The sequence below is a fragment of the Schistocerca gregaria genome, chromosome 3 (genome assembly GCF_023897955.1).
Source record: "Schistocerca gregaria isolate iqSchGreg1 chromosome 3, iqSchGreg1.2, whole genome shotgun sequence".
In the NCBI taxonomy this organism is placed as follows: Eukaryota; Metazoa; Arthropoda; class Insecta; order Orthoptera; family Acrididae; genus Schistocerca; species Schistocerca gregaria.
In genome coordinates this window covers 316,050,264-316,076,693 of record NC_064922.1, presented here as the reverse complement: position 1 = coordinate 316,076,693, position 26,430 = coordinate 316,050,264, and the positions used below count along the sequence as shown (strand labels likewise).

Genomic DNA, 26,430 nt, shown 5'->3' with positions numbered 1-26,430 from the left:
ATTCTTTGGTAGTGCAAACAGTAAAACACTATGAAGTTAATTTGTTAAATAAGGACACAATACTGTAATTTTGCTTACTCAGATAAACTTGCATATAGACATGAATGGATGGAAATATGACATTAAGTGGCGTGTAAACAAAGATCGCATACTTTGACATTTGTCAAGTTCGGAGTACCAATACACTAACTTGAACCAGTGGCAAGTAAGCTACTTCTTTGTAATTGGTCGGTGTAAATAGCTTTAATGGCGGATGCCTCAACTTACACGTCTGGCCACATTTCACTGTACAACACACAAATTCTCCTGCCTAAACTACTGTATATACACATCAAAGCACACACTTCCAAAACACACATACAATGAATGCAACGACTAGTACAAATACACTGAAATGCAAAAACAAATAAATTATGGCAATAACTAGTGTTAGTGGTGGGGTCAACAATCACTGAAGGTTAACAGTCTTTATGAAACACGCTACTATACTTTTATTCACGGGGTGAAACATTAAGAGATAGTCTGTTACAATGCAGAAAGAAATTAAATTGGTTACGGTTGTGAGTTCTCGAAGAGAGATATGGTTTTGAGTCTTATCTGTTCTGGATTGGCGTGATATGGCGAAGGCAGTAGAAGCAGTTAGAAGTTGCTGATATGAGTCCTGTAAGTTCATCCGTTTGCCTCCCTGGCAGTAATATATTCTCTTTTCCTTACATCATGTTTTGGGTGGCAGTGGTATTAAGTTGTGTAGCATTCATTTGTTGCAGGCTGGAACAAAGTGTGGTAGTGACTGTTTATGCAGCACTTCAAGGCTGTATTTTTTCAACTGCAACTTTCACACACGATAATTTGGCACAGTCCATACATCATGTTTAAATTAACATTAACATTACATTTGCTATAATTTACCTACTGCAACGTTAGACAGTTCACCTACTGTTAATACACATGGTTCACGATAACACTGTTCCTGTGAAAACAGTCATTTATGTAGCAACACAGTTCACAGTTTCCACATTGGCAATCATAGTCAAGAAAATGAACAATATTAAATTCACAGTTTATGTAATGCAGTTCAATTCTAAACCAGCAACAATACTGCCTATTCACAAGTGCATTGTCACTACCACAAGAATCATTCTGCAAAAACCAACAGCGTTCGCATAATAAAACAGCCGTTTAGAATGTCCATCATAGAGTCAAATTTAAAACTGTGTCTAACACACGAAAGTCCAATATTTGTATTGCATTAAACGCACACCATTACTACACACAATACTTGCTTTTGTACCGTCACGCCCACGCGCCATCTGCGCCTGTCTGCCACACTGTTCGACCCAAGTTCTTACAACACTTATGCCTATTGCATTATGTTTCACACAATACATTTAACAAAACTATCTGAATGATCATCAGAAAAGAAAATCCAAGTCTTTACATGAGGAACTGATATAGGAAAGAGCAAACTAAACATAGTCACAATTCATGTTCTACACTATATAACCAAATGAAAAATATCATTAGACATCATTAGACATACAAGAAAAGGTCATAAAAGAATATATATATATATATATATATATATATATATATATATATATATATATATATATATATATATATATAAAACAGAAAGAAACTTCCACATGGGAAAAATATATTAAAAACAAAGATTCCAAGACTTACCAAGCGGGAAAGCGCCGGCAGACAGGCACATGAACAAAACACACAAACACACACACAGAATTACGAGCTTTCGCAACTGGCAGTTGCTTCGTCAGGAAGAAAGGAAGGAGAGGGAAAAATGAAAGGATGTGGGTTTTAAGGGAGAGGGTAAGGAGTCATTCCAATCCCGGGAGCGGAAAGCAACAGTACCTCCATTATGACAGCTGCCACCCATTCCATATCAAACGGTCCCTTCCCTACAGCTTAGGCCTTCGTGGCAAACGAATCTGCTCCAGTCCTGAATCCCTCGACCATTACACCAACAATCTGAAAACAGCTTTCGCATCCCGCAACTACCCTCCCAAACTGGTACAGAAGCAGATAACCAGAGCCACTTCCTCATCCCCTCAAACCCAGAACCTCTCACAGAAGAACCCCAAAAGTGCCCCACTTGTAACAGAATACTTCCCAGGACTGGATCAGACCTTGAATGTGGCTCTCCAGCAGGGATACGACTTCCTAAAATCCTGCCCCGAAATGAGATCCATCCTTCATGAAATCCTCCCCACTCCACCAAGAGTGTCTTTCCGCCGTCCACCTAACCTTCGTAACCTCTTGGTTCATCCCTATGAAATCCCCAAACCACCTCCCCTACCCTCTGGCTCCTACCCTTGCAACCACCCCCGGTGTAAAACCTGTCCTATGCACCCTCCCACCACCACCTACTCCAGTCCTGTAACCCGGAAGGTGTACACGATCAAAGGGAGAGCCACATGTGAAAGCACCCACGTGATTTACCAACTGACCTGCCTGCACTGTGATGCTTTCTATGTGGGAATGACCAGCAACAAACTGTCCATTCGCATGAATGGACACAGGCAGACAGTGTTTGTTGGTAATGAGGATCACCCTGTGGCTAAACATGCCTTGATGCACGGCCAGCACATCTTGGCACAGTGTTACACCGTCAGAGTTATCTGGATACTTCCCACCAACACCAACCTATCCGAACTCCGGAGATGGGAACTCGCCCTTCAGTATATCCTCTCTTCTCGATATCCGCCAGGCCTCAACCTCCGCTAATTTCAAGTTGCCGCCACTCATACCTCACATGTCTTTCAACAAATTCTTTGCCTCTGTACTTCCGCCTCGACTGACATCTCTGCCCTTACTCTTTGCCTTAAATATGTCTGCTTGTGTCTGTGTATGTGCGGATGGATATGTGTGTGTGTGTGTGTGTGTGTGTGTGCGAGTGTACTCCTGTCCTTTTTTTTTTTTTCCCCCCTAAGGGAAGTCTTTCCGCTCCCGGGATTGGAATGACTCCTTACCCTCTCCCTTAAAACCCACATCCTTTCATTTTTCCCTCTCCTTCCTTCCTTCCTGACGAAGCAACTGCCAGTTGCGAAAGCTCGTAATTCTGTGTGTGTGTTTGTGTGTTTTGTTCATGTGCCTGTCTGCCGGCGCTTTCCCGCTTGGTAAGTCTTGGAATCTTTGTTTTTAATATATTTTTCCCATGTGGAAGTTTCTTTCTGTTTTATTTACATCATCATTAATTTGAACCCAACAATTACGTTGGTTATTGTCTCTGTTGCATTTCGAAATCTTCTCTATCGTCTTACTTTCTCTTTTCGTTTGTACAAGAAGTTCCACTTTGTATTCATCTTCCATTTTTCCGTAATCTACCATACATTTTATCCTGCCTAATTATACTCAATAATACGTAATTTACTTCCAAACCATAACCTAAAATTTTCAACGCTTTCAACATAACCGCTGCTATAAAATCCATTGTTCCAAGTTTACAAACATTTCGTGTAAACTCGTGAATACTATTTCACAGCTTCAGTTCCTTTCACCCATTACACAACCATCTCAGTTTTTTTCCAACAACTTTCGTTTTATTTCCGCTCCCGTTTTTCCCACAAAACCGATCATTTTTTAGCAGCTTCCCACAGGTTTACACGCTATTATTTCTTCATCAAACAATTGTTAGCCTCATAATCATAACCTGCCAGTACATAACTAGTCCTTTGAATACATTTACACACATATTCTTCGAGATTTTATTCGAAAATTTTTTTCGAATTTTATTTTTCCGCAAATTATTTTTTCGAAACTTTTTTCGAAAAATTTTTTTTTCGAAATTTTCTTGAATTTCCCCACCCTTTAACGTGATCTGGAGACAACATAACTACCCAACCTTTGCACCCATTGTTGTTCACCAACCTAAGTTCAGCACATGATCAACATAGCTCATCTCAAACCAACACTTTTTCGACTTTTTTCACACCTTTATCTCACCCTATACAAATCTCTCTTTACTTTCACTTTAACCTCATATTACCCTTTCCACCTACTAATACCATGTCAACCTCACAACATCCCTACAACGACCCCATTAAATTTTATTTACATTCCCTCCGCAAACATGCCTTCACCCTAGCCAGATTACGCTCCCATATTTTATTTACTCAGGCTTGTCTGACATTTGGCATTACTCCCAAAGGCCTCACACTTAAAGTTCCCATCTCTGGCTGCAATCCTTCTTTCCATCAGTCCTTATACCAGTTCCAAACAGCACAATCCATAGCCCTCACCCGCCTAATCCTTCACCTATACATCGACTCGGCCAATGAACACACCCGTCAACTCCTATCCCAAATCAAAGTCCTCAATCTTTCCTCTCCCACATCCACACCGGCTGTACATAGCATCCTCCTACAGGCCAACCGCAAATTAGAACAACATGCCACCCTCCACCTCAAAAAACTATCCAATCTCCTGGTTTCCCACCTCTGGAAAGGCAACTCACTCACCCTCCACAACCTCTCCAACAAACCTCAACCTCCTCTCATTGCACACAGACCCAGTCTCTCCCATCTACTCAATCTCCCACTTCCAGCTCCACTCCCCCCAACACCTCAAAATTCCAGTCAACACAATCTGGAACCACAACACCCCAATTCAGTAGTTAACCTTTCCTCCAAACCCCTCTCCCAATCCGAAACCTCTGTCCTATCCAAAGGCCTCACCTTCAGCCCCACTCCCAGGTTCAACCAAACTGCCCTTGTCAAGGATTTACTGTCCTACACTCGTAGTCTCTGCTGGAAATATCACTTTGCCACGAAGAAAAACAATCCTGATCCCACTCCTAATGATCCAACTCCCCAAGACACTATCCAAATTGAACCCTGCCTGCAACAGTTCCGTCCTCCATCACAGCGGGACCCACCTCCTCTTCCTCAAAATCACCCTCTCCAAACCTTCCAGGAATTTCTCACTTCCAGCCTTGCCTCTCAATCTTTCTTGAAAAACCTTAATCCTACTCCCAACATCACCACAGCCGAATCCCAGGCTATCCGTGATCTGAAAGCTGACCGATCCATCATCATTCTTCCGGCTGACAAGGGTTCCACGACCGTGGTACTTGATCGTCGGGAGTATGTGGCTGAGGGACTGCGTCAGCTTTCAGACAACTCTACATACAAAGTTTGCCGAGGTAATCCCATTCCTGATGTCCAGGCGGAGCTTCAAGGAATCCTCAGAACCTTAGGCCCCTACAAAACCTTTCACCTGACTCCATCAAACTCCTCACCCCACCGACACCTCGCACTCCTACCTTCTACCTACTTCCTAAAATTCACAAATCCAAACATCCTGGCCGCCCCATTGTAGCTGGTTACCAAGCCCCCACAGAACGTATCTCTGCCTACGTAGATCAACACCTTCAACCCATTACATGCAGTCTCCCATCCTTCATCAAAGACACCAACCACTTTCTCGAACGCCTGGAATCCGTACCCAGTCTGTTACCCCCGGAAACCATCCTTGTAACCATTGATGCCACTTCCCTATACACAAATATCCCGCACGTCCAGGGCCTCGCTGCAATGGAGCACTTCCTTTCACGCCAATCACCTGCCACCCTACCTAAAACCTCTTTCCTCGTCACCTTAGCCAGCTTCATCCTGACCCACAACTTCTTCACTTTTGAAGGCCAGACATACCAACAATTAAAGGGAACAGCCATGGGTACCAGGATGGCCCCCTCGTATGCCAACCTATTTATGGGTCGCTTAGAGGAAGCCTTCTTGGTTACCCAAACCTGCCAACCAAAAGTTTGGTACAGATTTATTGATGACATCTTCATGATCTGGACTCACAGTGAAGAACAACTCCTGAATTTCCTCTCCAACCTCAACTCCTTTGGTTCCATCAGATTCACCTGGTCCTACTCCAAATCCCATGCCACTTTCCTAGACGTTGACCTCCATCTGTCCAATTGCCAGCTGCACACATCCGTCCACATCAAACCCACCAACAAGCAACAGTACCTCCATTATGACAGCTGCCACCCATTCCATATCAAACGGTCCCTTCCCTACAGCCTAGGCCTTCGTGGCAAACGAATCTGCTCCAGTCCTGAATCCCTCGACCATTACACCAACAATCTGAAAACAGCTTTCGCATCCCACAACTACCCTCCCAAACTGGTACAGAAGCAGATAACCAGAGCCACTTCCTCATCCCCTCAAACCCAGAACCTCTCACAGAAGAACCCCAAAAGTGCCCCACTTGTAACAGAATACTTCCCAGGACTGGATCAGACCTTGAATGTGGCTCTCCAGCAGGGATACGACTTCCTAAAATCCTGCCCCGAAATGAGATCCATCCTTCATGAAATCCTCCCCACTCCACCAAGAGTGTCTTTCCGCCGTCCACCTAACCTTCGTAACCTCTTGGTTCATCCCTATGAAATCCCCAAACCACCTCCCCTACCCTCTGGCTCCTACCCTTGCAACCGCCCCCGGTGTAAAACCTGTCCTATGCACCCTCCCACCACCACCTTCTCCAGTCCTGTAACCCGGAAGGTGTACACGATCAAAGGGAGAGCCACATGTGAAAGCACCCACGTGATTTACCAACTGACCTGCCTGCACTGTGATGCTTTCTATGTGGGAATGACCAGCAACAAACTGTCCATTCGCATGAATGGACACAGGCAGACAGTGTTTGTTGGTAATGAGGATCACCCTGTGGCTAAACATGCCTTGATGCACGGCCAGCACATCTTGGCACAGTGTTACACCGTCAGAGTTATCTGGATACTTCCCACCAACACCAACCTATCCGAACTCCGGAGATGGGAACTCGCCCTTCAGTATATCCTCTCTTCTCGATATCCGCCAGGCCTCAACCTCCGCTAATTTCAAGTTGCCGCCACTCATACCTCACATGTCTTTCAACAACTTCTTTGCCTCTGTACTTCCGCCTCGACTGACATCTCTGCCCTTACTCTTTGCCTTAAATATGTCTGCTTGTGTCTGTGTATGTGCGGATGGATATGTGTGTGTGTGTGTGTGTGTGTGTGCGCGAGTGTACACCTGTCCTTTTTTTTTTTTTTTTTTTCCCCCCCTAAGGGAAGTCTTTCCGCTCCCGGGATTGGAATGACTCCTTACCCTCTCCCTTAAAACCCACATCATTTCATTTTTCCCTCTCCTTCCTTCCTTCCTGACGAAGCAACTGCCAGTTGCGAAAGCTCGTAATTCTGTGTGTGTGTTTGTGTGTTTTGTTCATGTGCCTGTCTGCCGGCGCTTTCCCGCTTGGTAAGTCTATATATATATATATATATATATATATATATATATATATATATATATATATATATATATATATATATATTACTCATGGTATCACACTGTGAGAGTGGATAGACCATATGACATTCGACATACGACTTGGAGCAATCATCGATTGAAAGATGCATCACATTGGAGCTGTAATTGATATCCACCATTGGCAAGAAAACTGACACATAGGGCCAAAAATGTCCAGGCTTATGTTGATGCTGCTGGCAAGGAGGTTGGGAGTGAGAGGAGTGGCAAAATTCTCTGCCAACAACAGATTGAGCTGCATGGTTGTGGGGCCATCCAACTGAGATGGTCCAACAAGGGAGTAAGGCAATAGTGGAGATGGTAGCATGCCAAAAGCAATGGGTTGTGCCAGTATGACAAGGGTGAGTGGAGATAGGGAAAAGGGAACAGTTCTGTCCCCTTGGGTTTCCACACCATTGTCCACTCAACAAACTGCCACTGGAATGTGGGGGGTGTGATGGAAGGGCAGTAGGCATGGCTGGTTCAGATGTTCAAATTTGTGTGAATTCTTAAGGGACCAAACTGCGGAGGTCATTGGTCCCTAGATTTATACACTACTTAAACTAACTTATGCTAAGAACAACACACACACCCCCTGCCCAAGGAAGGACGGACAGGAGCACTTCCTGCAACTGTGGTCAGGGTCAGAACTGGTTGCGCTGGTGAGTCAGAAGATCACCTCTGGCCTTGGCGTCAAACAGCTGACAACCCCTGTGTCCTACTATGAACACTTGGGCCCTCTCTGAATGCTGGCCAAAGATGTGTGACCAGACACAGGTGACCTATGTGTAGGCAAGCACACTGTACACAATGCAGGAGGTCTAACAGGGAGCAATGCCAGTGCCCACACAGTGTTTTGGCTGGACTGATCCCATTGATGGGAGTGGACTGATAGATAGCAAGAAAGCTGTGGAGGGCTTCCTTGGTGAACAACGTAGGCAAGGCCTTCCACTCCTGAGGTTTAAAAGTACTGACCATCTGCTCAGCCTCTGCATTGGAGACAGGGTGAAATGGTGTGGTGGTCAAGTGTTCGATACCGTTATGGTGAAAGAAGACCTGGAACTGCAACAATGAAAGTTGATGGTCATTTTCCAACACCATAGTACATGTCAGAATTGTTGAGAGGGCGTAAATGGTAGCAGAGCAGGGAAGTTTGAAAGGATGTCCTTCACCAGGAGCCACATAGCTCCCCAAAACAACCTGGCAAAATCAGCATGTACCCTCTGCCATGGTTGGTCAGGGTGGAGTCATGGGGAGAAATGTTGTACAGTGGCCACCTGATTCAGGGAGCAGGCACAACAGGAGCACCACACACATTCAGTGTTGGCATCGAAGCCAGAGATGTAGATATGCCACTTGTCCAATGTCTTCATGTGCATCATCCCCCAGTGAGAAGCATGAAGGAGCTGGAAGGTGCGAGGTCAGCATGTGGGCAGAATAGTGAATTGGCACTCAGATTTCTCTGTGGTCCAATGTTAAAGTTTCCTTATGGGGTTGAGCAGCAAATGCAATTTGAAATGACTGAGCGAGACAATGTCGGAGTGACAGGAAAGATGCTCTGGCCATCCCTTCTGTACATCACACAGAACTATCCACTATCCCTGCTTGCCCCAGGCCCATTAGTCTGCTGTTCAATGCTGGCAGCTGTGTCCAGAATGCCTGCTTCAATGATCAGGACAAACTGGAGTATTCTGATTTGTGTGAAGCACATCACAACACTAAGGAGGGTAGTTGTTTCTGACCTGTTTCTGAAATTACAAAAACGATCACTTGATGCTGAGGGGAGGAGTAGAAAAATTGGCATACTCAAGTATCTTAAGAGAAACTGATGATCTGGATACCCATGAACTCAGCTGAGGCTTAAAGGCAAAAAAAGATGGTGACAAGCCAGAATCAATGGTTGACCACTAGTCATTGTGGTGAATTTCTTTTGTGAAAGCATACTGAGCTTCAAAAGCAACCTTAAAAGATTTAGCAATTTTAAGCACTTCACCAAGACTAAGGTCAGATGTGGTCAAAGCTTTTACCATAACCCCCCCCCCCCCCTCCCCCAGTTGTCAGCATATGCTGTGTAAGACTATCCATGTTTTTTATGACAATGATTAAACTTAAGTTTAGAGCTGCAACAATTTGTGTCTGATGACCATAGAATTCAGTTAACAAAGGACAATGTTAATTGAAAGACAGATCACTAGGAATCAAGAGTGGTAAGAACTATTGAATCAGTTTATAAAAACAGCTTCTGGGAGTATACGTAATGTATTGACCAATTCATATAGTATAACAGGTGTTTATATACAACTGTTAAACTACTGAAATATAAAACTGAATAATAAATCCAATAGTACTCTGTAGCTATATTTATGTAAGTCAATTAGACACTCATACAACTGATTTTGCAACTTTTAAGGTGCATCCTCTGGTTCATAACCGTACAGAAAATTTTTATAAATTAATACTCTGATAATGGGGAAAATGAAGTTATCTGAAGTAAGTTAAAGCACTGAGTGAATAGAGTTAAACAAGGAAGACAAAATTGTAAGGGTTGTTTCAAAAATAAGGTTCCCGTATTTTTTTAGAATCAAGGAATTTTTTATTCGAAAAATCGATTACACCATTGGAACTGTTGGTCTTTAAGCTTTTTTCCACATAGTTCCCATATTTTCTATGCATTTTTTCTGTTGAGTAATCCACTTTTGCATTCACACCTCAAAATAATTCCGTCACCAACCCGTTGAGAAACTTGGAAACTTCATCTTGCAATTCCTCGTTTGTCTAGAATCGTAGACCGCCTAGGTCCTCCTTCAATTTCGGAAACAGATGGAAATTGCTGGGTACGAAATCAGGGCTGTAAGGGGGGTGGGGGGGGGGGGGGGGGTGGTCAGTGACATCCCAGCCAAATTTGTCGATTAACTCCTTCATTCGTTGTGACACATGTGGACGGACATTGTCATGGTGCAGCCTTATGCCTTTGCTGAGTTTTCTCCTACGACAATTTTGTATTGCCCGTCTGAGCCTTTTCAAGATCTCGCAATAACCTGTTGAGTTTAAGTTGGTCCCTCTAAGTATAAAATCAATGAGCAGTACACCACTCTGGTCCCAAAACACCGATGCCATGATTTTTCGTGCTGACAGCTGCTGCTTAAACTGGTGGCGATCCGGTGTGTTTCCATTAGCACAATTGTTGTTTTGTTTCCAGAGTAATGTAATGGCACCATGATTCATCTCCCGTAACAATAGAATCAAAGAAGTCTTCCTTACTCTCGTCGCATTCACTCCAGAACTTCCGAGCACAGTCGACGTGCTGCTGTTTGTGGACTTCTGAAAGCATGTGCGGCACCCAGTGTGCGCACAACTTGTGGTAGCCTAGCTTTTCATTCAATATCCAGTCAATTCAAGCTTCAGAAGCCTCAGAAATTTGAGCAGCCAGTTGCCAGATGGTGAATCGCTGATCTTTGAGCAGGATTTTCTCAACTTTCGCCACAACTTCATCGGAGATTGACAGCCTCCCGCTTCGTTGTTCATCATGGACGTCCATATGGTGATTGGAAAGCTCCCTACACCATTTTAGGATTTTTTCAATGCTTATACACGTTTCCCCATACACTTCACTCAATTGACAATTAATTTCTACAGGTGGTAACTTTCTTGCGTGCAAAAATCAGATGACCACACGAATTTCATGCCGGGCAGTGACGGCAATGATGGGCTCCATTGCTTATAGCTGTCAGGCTGGTACTGACCATTGCAGAGTCATACTGGTTGTTGGAATTGGTGGTGGGGGATCCGGTAAACATGGTGGTGTTGCCAGATTTCGCATTGCACCATGCACGGTAAGGGTACAGATTTGGGAACCTTACTTTTGAAACAACCCTCATATTCATGTAGTTAGGAAACTATGTGTGGATCACACATGCCTCACATGGGGGACTGATGACCTTAGCTGTTTAGTCCCCCTTAAACATCCCAACAACCACCACCACACATGCCTCACAAAGAATGGGCCTTTACATATTTAATAAATATGATTTGTGATTTCATACCAGATGATGGTTACCTGCAAAATATGTCATATGGTATAGGGCGCTATTACAGAATGCTTCAGAGTAATGATTGGCATGTCAAGACAAAGTTCTCATCCTTCTTCAACTGATAAAAACCATCATCACTGATGAATGTCCAGTCAGTAAAAGTGGATAAATGGAATTAGGAATCAAACTGATACTTGACTAAAAAACAGTTCAGCAGTAACTAAAATGAAAAAGGAATGGGTGCATGCCCATGCAATGTAGAATTGCCAAAAATGAGATTGATCAGTGTAAAAATCACATAACTTGATATAGGCCCACTGGAATATATTTCAATCAGCAAAGTGATGACAGTTCTTTTACATGCTGGGATCTAGAAAATGCAACAAATAACTGAATTAATGAAGCAGCTCTCCCTCTGAGGCATACAGTGTAACTGATCTTCACTGTTGTAATGTGCAATGGTAAATGTTTGGCTACTTACCAAGATTTGGTTATTATTATCTGTATATTTATTTACTAGTAAAGTAATTATTTTTATCAGTAACAAAAATGTTAAACAGCCTAATTTCTTTGTATATGCATTAACACATTAGGTTTTTGTGTGAAATCTATGGAAGAGAGTTCCTGTCATAATGAAAAGGGAAATGGCAGACAATTGCAGAAAGAAATTGTATGTGTAATGCTTGTGAGGAAGGGCAAAGTCACAACAAAACATAAATCAAGAGGGACATGAGTGTTGAAAAATAACCAGAGTAAGAATGAAATGATGAATGTGTTCATTTTCATTTACACACTGCCAATTCTTTTGAAATTAACCTTTATCTCTGGTTGCTAACTGCTAACAGCTCATTGTTAATACCCAGGAATTTGATTGATCACTGTTAGACAATAATAGCTTCCACATTCTTCCTTTGAAATTTCTGTTTCATTTTACAAGTCAACAGAAACTTCTTGCCTCCTCCAGCTGTACACCTCACCCTCCTTCAACATTTCTCATATATTTTCATCTCTCTTCTTCTTCCCTTTTCTGTGTTACAGTCTCTGCAGGACCTTGGAAGCACCTCTATTCATATTCATCCTAATCACATGTCCAGCAAATCTTGCCCTTTTCAGTCTAATTGCCAGCTTATATTGTCCTCATACCCCAGTATAGTTCTTTTCTAGATTTTTATGATCTAGTACTTTCCTCTTTTTGTATACCCATTGATCAGGGCCATTTCATTCTAATGTTATGGTCTCATGTGCTTACAGTACCACATTTCTCACTGCTGCGTTGTAATGTTTGATATTGTGTCTGTAGATATATTATTTTTGTTGTATTTATCTCTTGTCATACAGAAAACTGACCTCATCATCTTTATCCTATCACCTATTCCCTCATTGCTCCTCTTTCTTCCTCTTATATATTCACCCAGAAATTTAAAATTGTCCACCATTTGCATGCCTTGTGGTGCTCTTCAATCCCCAGTCGTATTCCGTGCCTTGCCTTGTTGCAGGTGATTCTCAGTCCCACCTTACAGGCTACCTTTGATTGTCAAGTTGTGACTTTGCATCTTCTTTTTCCTCATGCACTGTTGCTATGTCATCTGCAAAAGCTAGGGAGTCCACTTGAACCCTATCGGCCTTTTCATAACCCAAATTCATAATCAGGTTTATACTACAGTAAGAGAATCCCAGTCTGTTACATTACACAGTATACAGTTGCTAAACTTTCCATACACTAGTGTGAACCAGCTGCATTTTATTTACATTACTGATATTTTTTAAGTTCATCCTCAATTTGACATTCTGTCACAATGTCAACAGATTTGCCATTAATAAATTTCTCATTACAACTTCTTCCCCCATTTCCACAATTTTTACATTCTCAGTATCTTTTTGCACTTTTATAATCCAGCTCATTAATATTATCATTACAAAACTACTACTTCTCCTGACTTGGCCTAAAAAGAATTAACAGTAACTAACATCTGCTTATCACATTGGTTTTCAATTTCCCTCTCCTTGGACACACTATCATTAGTGCAACATGCTGTTTCAGAGTCCATACTTTTATTTGAATTTTCTAATATATCCTCAAAACAAATTTTGTGGAATCTAGTTTACTAACTGATTTACAATTAATTACATTTGTTTTTAGAATGAAATTTTTACTTTGCATCGTAGTGTGTGCTGATATGAAATTTCCTGGTAGATTAAAACTATGTGCCAGACTGAGATTCAAACTTGGGACCTTTGCCTTTCGGGCGGGCAAGCGCTCTACTGACTGAGCCACCCAAGCGGAACTCATGAGCCATCCTTGCAGCTTTACTTCCACCAGACCTCATCTCCTACCTTCCAAACTTCAGAGATGCACTCCTGCAAACTTTGCTGGACTATCACTCCTGGAAGAAAGAGTATTATAGAAACATGGCTTAGTCACAGCCAGGGGGATGTTTCCAGAATGAAATTTAAAAAGCATCACTCTTGTAAAGTGAAATTCAACTTGCCCTTTTCTCAAAAGATGTACTGCAAACAGTGGATGATGGACAACAGGGAGATTCCATATTTCTAAAGTTCCAAAAAGTATCTGATACTGTACATCACTGTTGGCTGTTAATGAAGGTATAAGCATACAGAACAAGATCCCAAATATGAGTGTGGCTTGAAGAAAACTTAAGTAATGAAACACTGTATGTTGTTCTTGATGGTGAGTGTTTATTTCAGTTTATTGGAAGAATGTTAGAAAAGTGTGGTTCATCTGTAAAGGAGGCAGGATCATGTAGGACACTAGTGCGAAGTATTCTTGAGTACTGCTCAAACACTTGGGATCTGTGCCAGGTCGTATTAAAAGCAGACATTGAAGCAGGTCAGAAGTGGGCTGCTAGTTTTGTTATCAGTAGGGTCAAACAACGTTCAATCATTAATGTGATGCTTTATGAACTCTAATGGGAATCTCCAGAGAGAAGGTATTTCTTTTTTTTCAAAAAAAGGGGGGGGGATGCTGTTGAGAAAATTTTGAGAACTGGCATTTGAAGCTGACTGTAGAATGATCCTATTCTGCCAGCATACATGTCACATAAGGACTATGAAGATAAGATACAAGACATTATGGCTCAGTCAAAGACATATAAACAATCATTTTTCCCTTGCTCCATCTGCAAATGGAACAGGAAAGGTACTGACTAGTAGTGGTACAAGGTACCTTCTGCTACACACCATACAGTGGTTAGTGGAGTATGTAATGTAGGTGTAGATGCAGAAATTTTCAATTTGCAGCAAACTGTGCACTGATATGAAACTTCCTGGCAGGTTAAAACTTTATTCCAGACTAAGACTCGAATGCAGGACCTTTGCCTTTCATAGGCAAGTACTCTACCAACTAAGGTACCCGAGCATGACTCATGACCTGTTCTCAGAGCTTTACTTCTGCCATACCTTGTCTCTTACCTTCCAAACTTCAGTGAAGCTCTCCAGCAAGGTTCACAGTAAAGCTGTGAGTATGTGTCATGAGTTGTGCTTGGGTAGCTCAGTCAATAGAGCACTTGCCTGCCAAAGGCAAAGGTCCAGAGTTTTAGTCTCAGTCTGGCACACACTTGTAATATGTCAGGAAGCTCCATATTAGTGCACACTCCACTGCAAAGTGAAAATTTCATTCTGTAAACATCCCCCAGGCTGTGGCTAAGCCATATCCCTGCAGTTTCCTCTTTCTTCCAAAAGTGGTATTGCTGCAAGGCTCACAGAACAGTTTCTTTGAAGTTTGGAAGGAAGGAGGTGAGGTACTGTTATGTGACAGGAAGTAAAAACTCATCAAAAAACTGGAATTGGTATCTGTGTACAAAGTATTCGAGCTCTTTTCTGAAATGCAACAACTACATATTATATGTTCAAAACAAGCATTGTTGAGAGGTCATCCTTTGTGCTCATCCAGAGAAAAAGCAAAAATTGATGATGAGTATGTTGTATTAAACCAAAAACATCACAGCAGCTAAGTGGTTAAACTGTAAGCATAAATGTGGACATGTGCTTAATGATATACTTTGTCACCATTGCTGTTATTGTTTAATGCTTTTCTTATGAGCCGCTCTTCATATGCTCACTACTGTTAAAGTATTATTTTAGGCTTGATGAGAGAAACATAGATGTGAAAAAATGATTTTACTTTCCCAGTTGATGTAACAAGCTTATTAGAAGTTGGCTCAGTAAATTTCTGTGCACTGTGTTAAATTTAAATTTGAAAGAAAGCTCAGGTGCTACAGTTTCACTTCATGCCCTCCATCACTGCTGCCAATCTTTACAGTCTAGAGTGTGTGATGTGTGCAGTGCAAAGTATATACATGAGTAGTGTATATAGTTGTTGCAACTGTATCGTGTCAGATTTGAACATGAAAGCCTTTAGCATGTGCTATCATGAAACCCTTTTTCTATTTCCATCTGACATCTCTGTCATAGGATATCATCTGCATAAAAAGTATATTTTAAGCACTTCAGATAGTTCTTTCAACCATACTTGCACTCCCATCACTGAAGGGCCACTCCTTCTCTCCATACATACAGTAGGTCAGCTCACTCTAGTTGGTATGGTGTGATGGCTGTGCTGGCAATTGGATGACTTAACAAGTCGCCAACCAATAAGATTCACTAGCCAGAAATGGGCAATGTTTCCTCAATTATGATCAAGCATGTTCTTCAAGACTCAGTATTTGAATGTAAAAGGTTGTCTATTGATATAGTACATTGATGATGTAAATAAAATAGAAAGAAACTTCCACATGGGAAAAATATATTAATAACAAAGATTCCAAGACTTACCAAGCGGGAAAGCGCCAGCAGACAGGCACAATGAACAAAACACACAAACACACACACAGAATTACTAGCTTTCGCAACCGATGGTTGCTTCTTCAGGAAGGAGAGGGAAAGACGAAAGGATGTGGGTTTTAAGGGAGAGGGTAAGGAGTCATTCCAATCCCGGGGGCGGAAAGACTTTCCTTAGGGGGAAAAAAAGGACAGGTGTACACTCGCACACACACACACACACACACACACACACACACACACACACATATCCATCCGCACATACACAGACACAAGCAGACATATTTAAAGCCTTTAAATATGTCTGCTTGTGTCTGTGTGTGTGCGGATGGATATATGTGTGTGTGTGTGTGTGTGTGTGTGTGTGTGTGTGTGTGTGTGTGTGCGTGTGTGTGCGTGTGTGTGCGAGTGTACACCTGTCCTTTTTTTCCCCCTAAGGGAAGTCTTTCCGCTCCCGGGATTGGAATGACTCCTTACCCTCTCCCTTAAAACCCACATCCTTTCGTCTTTCCCTCTCCTTCCTGAAGAAGCAACCATCGGTTGCGAAAGCTAGTAATTCTGTGTGTGTGTTTTTTGTGTTTTGTTCATAGTGCCTGTGTGCCGGCGCTTTCCCACTTGATATAGTACATTGGAAATACATGCAAAAAGATGAGACTGAGTTATAAGTGGGACAAGAAGAGGTGGTGGCCAGGCACCTTCATCTCGTATTGGCTCATTCGGGAACGCTTCATGTCGACTGTCTTGTTTTTCCATTACTGTTGCAACCTGGCAGTAGTTGTATCAAACTGCACAGTGAAGCTAAATGTTGCAAGTTGTGTTGGCAACACTGATCATGGATTACATCACTCTCCTCTCTCACGTCTCCCCTCTCCACAATGACCTAAAATATTCCCTAAACTCCACCACCACCCGTGTGGTAACCATCAGTCTTTTGCACCATTTATAACTCATTCAGTTACAGCAAATGTCAATATGATGAAAACGGGACAAAGTCAAGTGAGAAGTCAAGTAAGAACTTGGAGTCAAGGTGAACCTTACTAGGAAGAAATTTAAAATCGGTGAATTTTTAGCTAAAGTCAAGTGAGACATTGAGCAAGAACTTAGAATCAAGGTAAACTTTACTAGGAAGAAATGTAATATTGGGGAATTTTTAGCATTGATCTTACGGATTTTTCACATCGGCTACTAACTGATGGTGTAGAGTCATGAAAAATGTAAAATCAGAGAATGTAAAATCAAAGTTTCACTGTATACATCTTCTAATTTATTCTTTCACAATTTTTCATACTCATCAATTCCCTTTTGCTGGTAAATTCATATCCAGTCTTTGGCATTACAGTGCACTATGAATTACAGGGTTATTACAAATGATTGAAGCGATTTCAAATCTCTACAACAACTGTATTATTTGAGATATTTTCACAATGCTTTGCACACACATTCAAAAACTCAAAAAGTTTTTTAGGCATTCACAAATGTTCAATATGTGCCCCTTTAGTGATTCGGCAGACATCAAGCCGATAATCAAGTTCCTCCCACACTCGGCGCAGCATGTCCCCATCAATGAGTTCGAAAGCATCGCTGATGCGAGCTCACAGTTCTGGCACGTTTCTTGGTAGAGGAGGTTTAAACACTGAATCTTTCACATAACCCCACAGAAAGAAATCACATGGGGTTAAGTCGGGAGAGCGTGGAGGCCATGATGTGAATTGCTGATTGTGATCTCCACCACGACCAATCCATCTGTTTGCCAATCTCCTGTTTTAAGAAATGCCGAACATCATGATGGAAGTGGGGTGGAGCACCATCCTGTTGAAAGATGAAGTCGGCGCTGTCGGTCTCCAGTTGTGGCATGACCCAATTTTCCAGCATGTCCAGATACACGTGTCCTGTAACATTTTTTTCGCAGAAGGAAAAGGGGCCGTAAACTTTAAACTGTGAGATTGCACAAAACAAGTTAACTTTTGGTGAATTGCGAATTTTCTGCACGAATGTGTTAGGATTCTCTACCGCCCAGATTTTCACATTGTGTCTGTTCACTTCACCATTAAGAAAAATTGTTGCTTCATCACTGAAAACAAGTTTTGCACTGAACGCATCCTCTTCCATGAGCTGTTGCAACCGCGCCGAAAATTCAAAGCATTTGACTTTGTCATCGGGTGTCAGGGCTTGTAGCAATTGTAAACGGTAAGGCTTCTGCTTTAGCCTTTTCCGTAAGATTTTCCAAACCGTCGGCTGTGGTAGGTTTAGCTCCCTGCTTGCTTTATTCGTCGACTTCCGCGGGCTATGCGTGAAACTTGCCTGCATGCGTTCAACCGATTCTTCGCTCACTGCAGACCGACCCGTTGATTTCCCCTTACAGAGGCACCCAGAAGCTTTAAACTGCACATACCATCGCCGAATGGAGTTAGCAGTTGGTGGATCTATGTTGAACTTCATCCTGAAGTGTCGTTGCACTGTTATGACTGACTGATGTGAGTGCATTTCAAGCACGACATACGCTTTTGCAGCTCCTGTCGCCATTTTGTCTCACTGCGCTCTCGAGCGCTCTGGCGGCAGAAACCTGAAATGCGGCTTCAGCCAAACAAAACTTTATGAGTTTTTCTACATATCTGTAGTGTGTCGTGACCATATGTCAATGAATGGAGCTACAGTGAATTTATGAAATCGCTTCAATCATTTGTAATAGCCCTGTACAACAATTATCTGGGCAATGACTGCACTGAACATGAACTGCGCTGACACATTGCAACTCTATAACACAGCTAATTGATTCTAAGTGCTTTGGCATGACACTGGCCCATATATATAAAAGTAATAATTCTTGTTGCCATATACATTAATTATTTTAGAAATTTTATGGTAAAAATAATGCATACTTACTTGTATTTTTTGTCAGAAAATTATTTTTTCTGACTCCAGTATACATCCACCAGGCAAATAACTGTAGCAATATATTTTGTATCAGTTCAGATATCAAGCCAGTGTTTAAACACACACACACACACACACACACACACACACACACACACACACCTGTGCGCCTAGATCTTACTGGCTAGACATATGATGCTGGGGTTGCATTTTGGCAGGTGAACTGGAATAGGATGGGGATTGTCTCATGAAGGTGGGTAGAGGAAGAGAGAGGCAAGAGACAGGAAGAAGGATTGGGTGTGAATAACTAGCAGCTAAGAGGGAGGCAGTATGTTTGCTGGCTTGGAATGTGGGATGGAGGAGTGGTTGATGGATGGGCTCAGCATATGATGAACAGATACCAGAGCCAGTGATTTTAGTGCATGTTGAAGTCGATCTGTAGGCAGGGATTGATAGGGGATGACAGGAGAGTGGGAAGGGAAACTGTTGGATGGAGGGTGCGGGGATGGTGGGCTTACAGAGACTGAGGTCAGGAGGGTTATAAAATTGAAATATGTATTGCAAGGATGACTCCCATCTACAGAGTTCGGAGAAGCTGATAGTGGAGGGAAGGATACAGATGACACAAGCTATGAAGCAGCTGTTGAAATCAAGCATGTTGTGCCAGTGGCTGGTCAACTCTGTTCTCTGCCACACTTTGACAGTTGCTATTTATTCTGGTGGACAGCTGATTGGTTGACATACCAATATAAAAACTGTGAAGTGGTTGCAGCAGAGTTGGTATATGACATGGCTGCTTTCACAGGTGGCCCTGCCTTGATGGGATCAGGTAACCAGTGACAGGACTGGAGTGGGAAGTGCTGAGTGGATGGATTGTCTTGCACCTGGGTCTTCCACAGGGACATAGTCCCTGTTGCACACACCAAAAAATCACTATTTTACAGCCTGGTCACCCATGGACCGTGTATCTGCAGCCATGAGAACTCCATTGTCTCATATGCTGAAGGTCTCAGGAGGTTCTTAACAGACAGGCACTCTTCTACAAATCTACTCCACAACCAGTTATATTCTCTCACCCCAAATCCTCCTTTGAGCCCCACAGATCAGCTACAAAGGAATGCCCCCTTGTCACTCAGTATCACCTAGGACTGGAACAACTGAACCAAATCTTTCACCAGGGCTATTATTATTATGATCATGCCTGGAAATGAGTGACATCCCACCCACAGTCCTTCCCAAACCTCCTAATGTGGTATTCCAATCACCCACCCAACCTATGCACAATCCTGGCCCAGCCCCCTACCACTCTCCAGCTCAGCACCTTGCCACAGGTATCATATCCCTGTGGAAGACCCAGGTGAAAGACCTTGAGCAGGTTGCTTCCAATCAATGACACTTCCTACCCTAGTCATGTCACAGTCGAGTCTCATCCTGTCATAAGCAGCTATGTCATGCACCAGCTCTGTTGCAAACCGTGCACAGTTTTTTATGTCAGTATGACAACCAACCAGCTGTCCACCAGAATGAATGGCCACTGCCAAAGTGTGTGCCAAGAACAAAGTTGACCAGCAAGTGCCACAACATGCAGCTGAATGCAAAATGCTTGGCTTCAGTGGTTGTTTCACAACCAGGTCCATCTGGATCCTTCCCTCTGTTACCTGCTTTTCTGTACTACACAGTAGCGAGGTATGCTTGCAATACATTGTTCACTCCTGTAACCCTTCTGGCCTCAGTCTCTGAAAACCCTACATCCGCATACCCTCCACAGAGCAGTTTCCCATTCCTCCGTCCAGTAACCAGGCATCACATGTTTAGCCTGTACACCTACCGCACCATTCTCCCGCATTCTTAACCATCAAAATGTTGCCTCCCTCTGAGCTGCTAGCTACCCATCCCCAACCACTCTTTGTGCATCTTGTGTTTTATTTTCTCTACCCACCCCACTTGATACAACCCCACACCACCCTAATCCACTTCCTGAAATGGAATCCCGGCATTGTGCATCCACTGGCAAAATTTGTGGTCACAAGTGTGTATGTGTGTGTGTGTGTGTGTGTGTGTGTGTGTGTGTGTGTGTGTGTGTGTGTGTGTGTTGGAGTGCATGCACTTTGTATGTGTATTTGTACTCTAGCTTGACAAAGGATTGCCGGCATGGCCAAGTGGTTCTAAGCGCTTCAGTCCGGAACTGCGCTGCTGCTGCGGTCACAAGTTCGAATCCTGCCTTGGGCATAGGTGTTTGTGATGTCCTTAGGTTAGTTAGGTTGAAGTAGTTCTAAGTCTAGGGGACTGATGACCACAGCAGTTGAGTCCCATAGTGGTTAGACCCATTTGAACCATTTTGACAAATGACTTGTTCCAAAAACTAGCAAGTTTTCCTTTTCTTTTGATTGTGCCTGTCAACAACTCAACACTCCTGCTGTTTGTTGAGTGGTCTCCTTTACTCCTAAATTATTTATGTTAGTTATCAGTTTGTTATTTGACCTATATTTTATTTTATATTCTTGGTAACTATTTGTATTTTAGCATATTTATTTCATAATGGATTCATTATAATCTCTGTGTGGTCAAATTTCAGATTTATGGGTATATGTGTTTGTTTTATCTGAAAACAAATGTGTTACTGTACAACCAGTAGTGCAGATGCACTGTCTGGTATAAGTTGCCAATGAAACCCCAGTTTAGCAGTTAAATACATTTGTGAAGAACACTTTTGATTAATCAGTTTGTAACAGTAATAATTTATTTCAAATAAGAACATATTGGTATTCTATGAGTAACTGAAATCTAAGATAAAAAGTATAAGAAATGCAATTTTCCTTTTTAGAAGTGCTTGTTCCTGGAACAGAACGTCCAATAAGAAGATCAACTACTTATCAGTACACAGAGGCTCTCGATGTTAACCTACCCATCTTTAAGTTTACAAGGCATCTGTTGGTCCCAGTAGCACCAGATGACAGATACTTTTACCATTCTGGCAGTTTGCATCAAGAAGGATCTGATAATAACAGTGGTAAGATATAGAGAACATTTTATGTCTTGTTAGGATTGTTATTTTAATTCTGTATATGCCAGTTAAAATTTTATGATTGTAATGTGCTAAATTCTTGTAAATTAAAAGATATTCTGTAGCTTAAAAATTCAATAATTGACAGTGTTAGCTTTCTAACAAAAATATGAAAGTTAAGCATGCAGACATGTGTACAATACTTGCAGGAAAGATTTACAAAAGTGATTTAATTTGGTTTTAACTTTTGCAGATATTTCATTTGAAGCTGTACTTCAACCTACACCTGCAACTGTTCAGTTAGTTATTGCTGCGATTGGAGAAAGATGTGGTACTAATTCATCTTGCACCATTCCTAAGAGCCACTGTATTTCTGGCCAGTGCATGTGCAGTGATGGCTATTTCGAAGCACCAGACAGGCAAGGCTGCATTGGTAAATTAATTTCAGTTGTAATCACAAGTCTGTGATTTGTTAAGTGCCATTACTAATGGGAAAAATACTTGCACTTCGGCTGTTATTAAAATTGTTAATAAGTTTAGTCTTAGCTCATACTAGCAACTTTTTGTTAGTTACTCACTGGCTGTTAATCACTCCACCACAACAATGGATTGCATGTAACAGTAAACATGTATCCAGTATGGGATGAACTCTCATGTACTCTTCAGTGGGTATTGTAAGATATGGGGATATAGTGAAGAAAATATAATAACAAAAGAATGTCAACATATTAAAATATTTAATCAACTTTCAGATCTAAGAAAATTTGTAGGGGTTGAAAAATCAGCCAAACAGTTGCAAAACAAAGATTTATTAGCACTTTACCTTGGTTTCCATACTTCTAAAAATATCTTTTGCAGAAAGAGTGGTCCTTGTTACATCACATGATGGAACATTAGATTAGATGAAGCTGAGAGACTCTTGTCATGTATAACATTGACAAAATAAGAATGATCCTAAGCCATGGCTTTACATAGCAGCCAGATCACATGTATCATACTTTAGAATGAATGCTCACTAGTAAATTCCCGCAAGTAGAGACACTGGCATGATGTACACGTAACTTATGAAAATATTTTATCCTGTGACTCCTGTTACACTTTATGTTGACAAGAGCCTCTAACTGTGGGCATTTACTAGTGAGCATTCATTCGAAAGTACAACATATGCAATCTGGCTTCTATATAAAGCCATTGCTTGGGATAATTCTTGTTTTGTCAATGTTTTATAAGACAAGAGCCGCTCAGCTTCATCTAATCCAACATTCCACCATGTGATGTGACAAGGCCCACTCCTTCAGAAGAAGATACTTTAGAAATATCTAAATCTAGGTCAAGGGCTAATAAACATTTATTTTGCAACTGACTGACTGATCTTTCAACCTCTTCAGATTTACACAGTTGCTGTTTTGCAGCCATGTTTAAGATTTCTAAGAAAATTTGTAACAGAAGCTAACTAACTGTCTTCTTCCCACATCTCAAAGGAGGAGTGAATTGAGCAGGAATCTTGAAAAATGTAGCTTATGCGATTAACAAAGCATAATTCACCAGTAAAAAGGAAATTATAGGAAAGGAGCAAAAGAAAGGTCCAATTTTGCAGGTGCTGGAAGGAAGTGAAAATCACTCCAAAACTTGAGTGAGAAATGATACCAGTTGTAGGAAAGGATTAAGAAATAACTAACAGTTGTGTGTGTGTGTGTGTGTGTGTGTGTGTGTGTGTGTGTGTGTGGGTGTGTGTGTGTGTGTGTGTGTGTGTGTGTGTGTGTGGAAGGGGAAAGGTGCAAGCAGGACAGTTTCTGCCCTCTAAGCTGTTAGTCAATAGACACCAGTCTTTTATCATGAGTGGACCTTTGTTAAAATTCAAGTAATTTTTGCAATTTAACGCTACCATCAGTGGTTACATTCTAACATTAAATCTAAGTATTTATACATATGAACTTGAAATTATTTTTGGATTTTTCATTTGTTGAGTCTAATTGAAATGTTCAAATATCTTCTTATACTTATATCACTTGAACACATTCAACTACTAACTTTCTGTGAGTTTCGTAATCTATACTTTTCTCCAAGAACTATCTTATTCCACATGTTGTAACCTGAAATTTTGTCTGTGCCCTTAACAAACTTCCTACTGACATAGATTGAATTGATGCATCTTTATAACCTCAGTACTCTCCACAAAGCACAGACACACATATTACTTAAATCAGTAGAGATAAAAATCAGAAAATTCTCTCTGTATTAAGCTATTGTTCTAACAAATTCTGCATGTGTGTAAACACAGTGGCATACAAAACAGGGAGGTGAAGCAGAGCCAGTCTGAATCCAGGTGCCAGAACATGACTGTTGGTCTTGTGTATGTTGGTCTTGTATATGTTATTTTAGACGGTTTTCCATGTGTCATGGCAAATGAAGACCTGGGTCCATTTCCTAATAGAAACTGCAACACTCAGAGTTAAAATACAAATAGACACTGTATACAGTTCCATGATTCATAGACATATGGCGCACATGACTTTCCTCCATTACAGTGGCTGGTATTTGTGAGAGCAGTAAGAGCACCTTGTCACAGAATTAAAATTAAAATAGCAGGCAAGTCAAGAATGAACAACTTCTCATCACTGGTAGACAATCACTGAGGATAAAGAAGCAGTTTAGTTCCAGTCACTGAAGTGAAATAAAGTCATATCTTCTTAACTCTTCAGGCTTTCCTGGCAAGATCTTGACATGTGGAATAATCGGGTCTACTGCTGGCAGTAGACCCAATTGTTCCACATATCATATCTTCTTCTTTCTTTGTTTGTCTTTAGAGTATTTGTCATATGACAGGTTTCAACTGGAGAGGCTCCATTGCATCCTGCTCTAAGCATTTTCCTCCATCTGTATATATGTTCATCCTCTTCTGGTGTCATCAACCTTTCAATTCTCTTCCTACATCTTCCACATTTCCATCTATAATTCTTTGTTGCAGACAATTCCTACGCCAAATATATCCCAGCCAAGATTTTTTGTTCCTTCTGGTTACTTCCACTTATCTTCTTTCTTTTCCTATTTTCTTTATTACTAAGTCTTTCAGTCCACGTATCCTTAAGCATCCTTCTCTGCAGCCACATTTCAAAACTTTCAGGATATTTTTCTTCTTTCTTTTTAACTGCCCATGGTTCCTCTGTTGTATAATACTACACTCCAGATGTAAGAGCTATCAAATCATTTCTTCAGCTACATTGGAATTGTTCTAGACATTGGTGATTACTTCACATTTTCAAGTTCTATCTTTCCCATATATATCCTTCCTATTTCTCCTGTACAGCTTCCATTCCATGTCGTTAAACTCCATAGGCATAGAAAGGTTTTTACTTCTATTTTTTTTCCAGCTGGGAAAAAGTTACATCACTTTTGTCTTCCCTATATTTGTCTTCATTCCATATTCCTTGCCCTTTCTTGCAATACTCATCAACATTTCGTCTAGCTCCTCTTCTGATTGTGCCAGCACTTCCCAGTTATCCACGTATTTTATAGTTTTTTTCCTTCCTCCTCCAATTTCAATGCTTCTTGCATCCTTTTTTTTCCTTACCTGTCAGTTCTTCTCCATATATGTTGAATAGCTTTGATAGAGTGAGCATCCATGCCTTACACCTCTTCCAATGCACATCTTTTCCATCTCCTCATTCCCTACTCTAATTGTCATCTTTTGTTTTGTATACATATCCTTTATGAATTTCTAGCTTTTCAGTCTGAACCCATATCTTTTAAAATTCTCAGCAGAATTCTCCAGTTAACTATATCGAAAGCACCTCCTTGTTCATTTCTATTATTCTTCCTCCAACAATCTATAGCATCTCTTGTCCCTTTACCCTCTCTAAACCCAAACTGAACTTCCCCACATTTTTTTTCTCTATGGTATGACTTTTATTATAAGCACTGATAAAACTAATTGTCCTGTAGTCTTAGCATTATTTTGCATTTCACTTTTAGGTAAAGGTACTAGAGTTGCCTTGTGTCAATCTTGAGGACCAATTCCTGTGTCATCAATTCTGTTCACTAACTTACAAGGAACCCACCTAACCCAACATGTCAAAACCTGTCCTAAAATACATTATGCAAGAAGAATACATGGAAAGGAACACACTGTCAAAATTATAATTGCTAAGACACACTGCAAGTATTTCTTTTTTTAAACATTGAAAATTAATGAATTTATAGCTCAGCAGGTGTCCAAAGAAATGTACACCTCTACTGTAGCTGTAGCAGATAGCACAAGTGCAACACGACAGGTACATAGTCTTGGTTGACAGCTCATTGGTAAATAGATAATAGGGCACCGTGCAGTCATGATTTGTAAACTGAATTTCAGTTTCTCTGACAGTTGTTCACAGCTGTTACTCACTCAAATTTGCAGCTTATTTAA

The 26,430-nt window shown here is 41.4% G+C and overlaps 1 protein-coding gene across 1 annotated transcript in view; it reads left to right on the top strand.

Annotated features, from left to right (window-relative positions):
• LOC126353876 (agrin-like) overlaps positions 1-26,430 on the top strand; it is a 342,153-nt gene that overhangs the window by 206,826 nt on the left and 108,897 nt on the right. The window contains exons 14-15 of the mRNA XM_050003066.1: positions 21,846-22,031; positions 22,279-22,458. Coding sequence (XP_049859023.1) covers positions 21,846-22,031; positions 22,279-22,458 — 366 coding nt within the window. The remainder of the gene's footprint in view (positions 1-21,845; positions 22,032-22,278; positions 22,459-26,430) is intronic.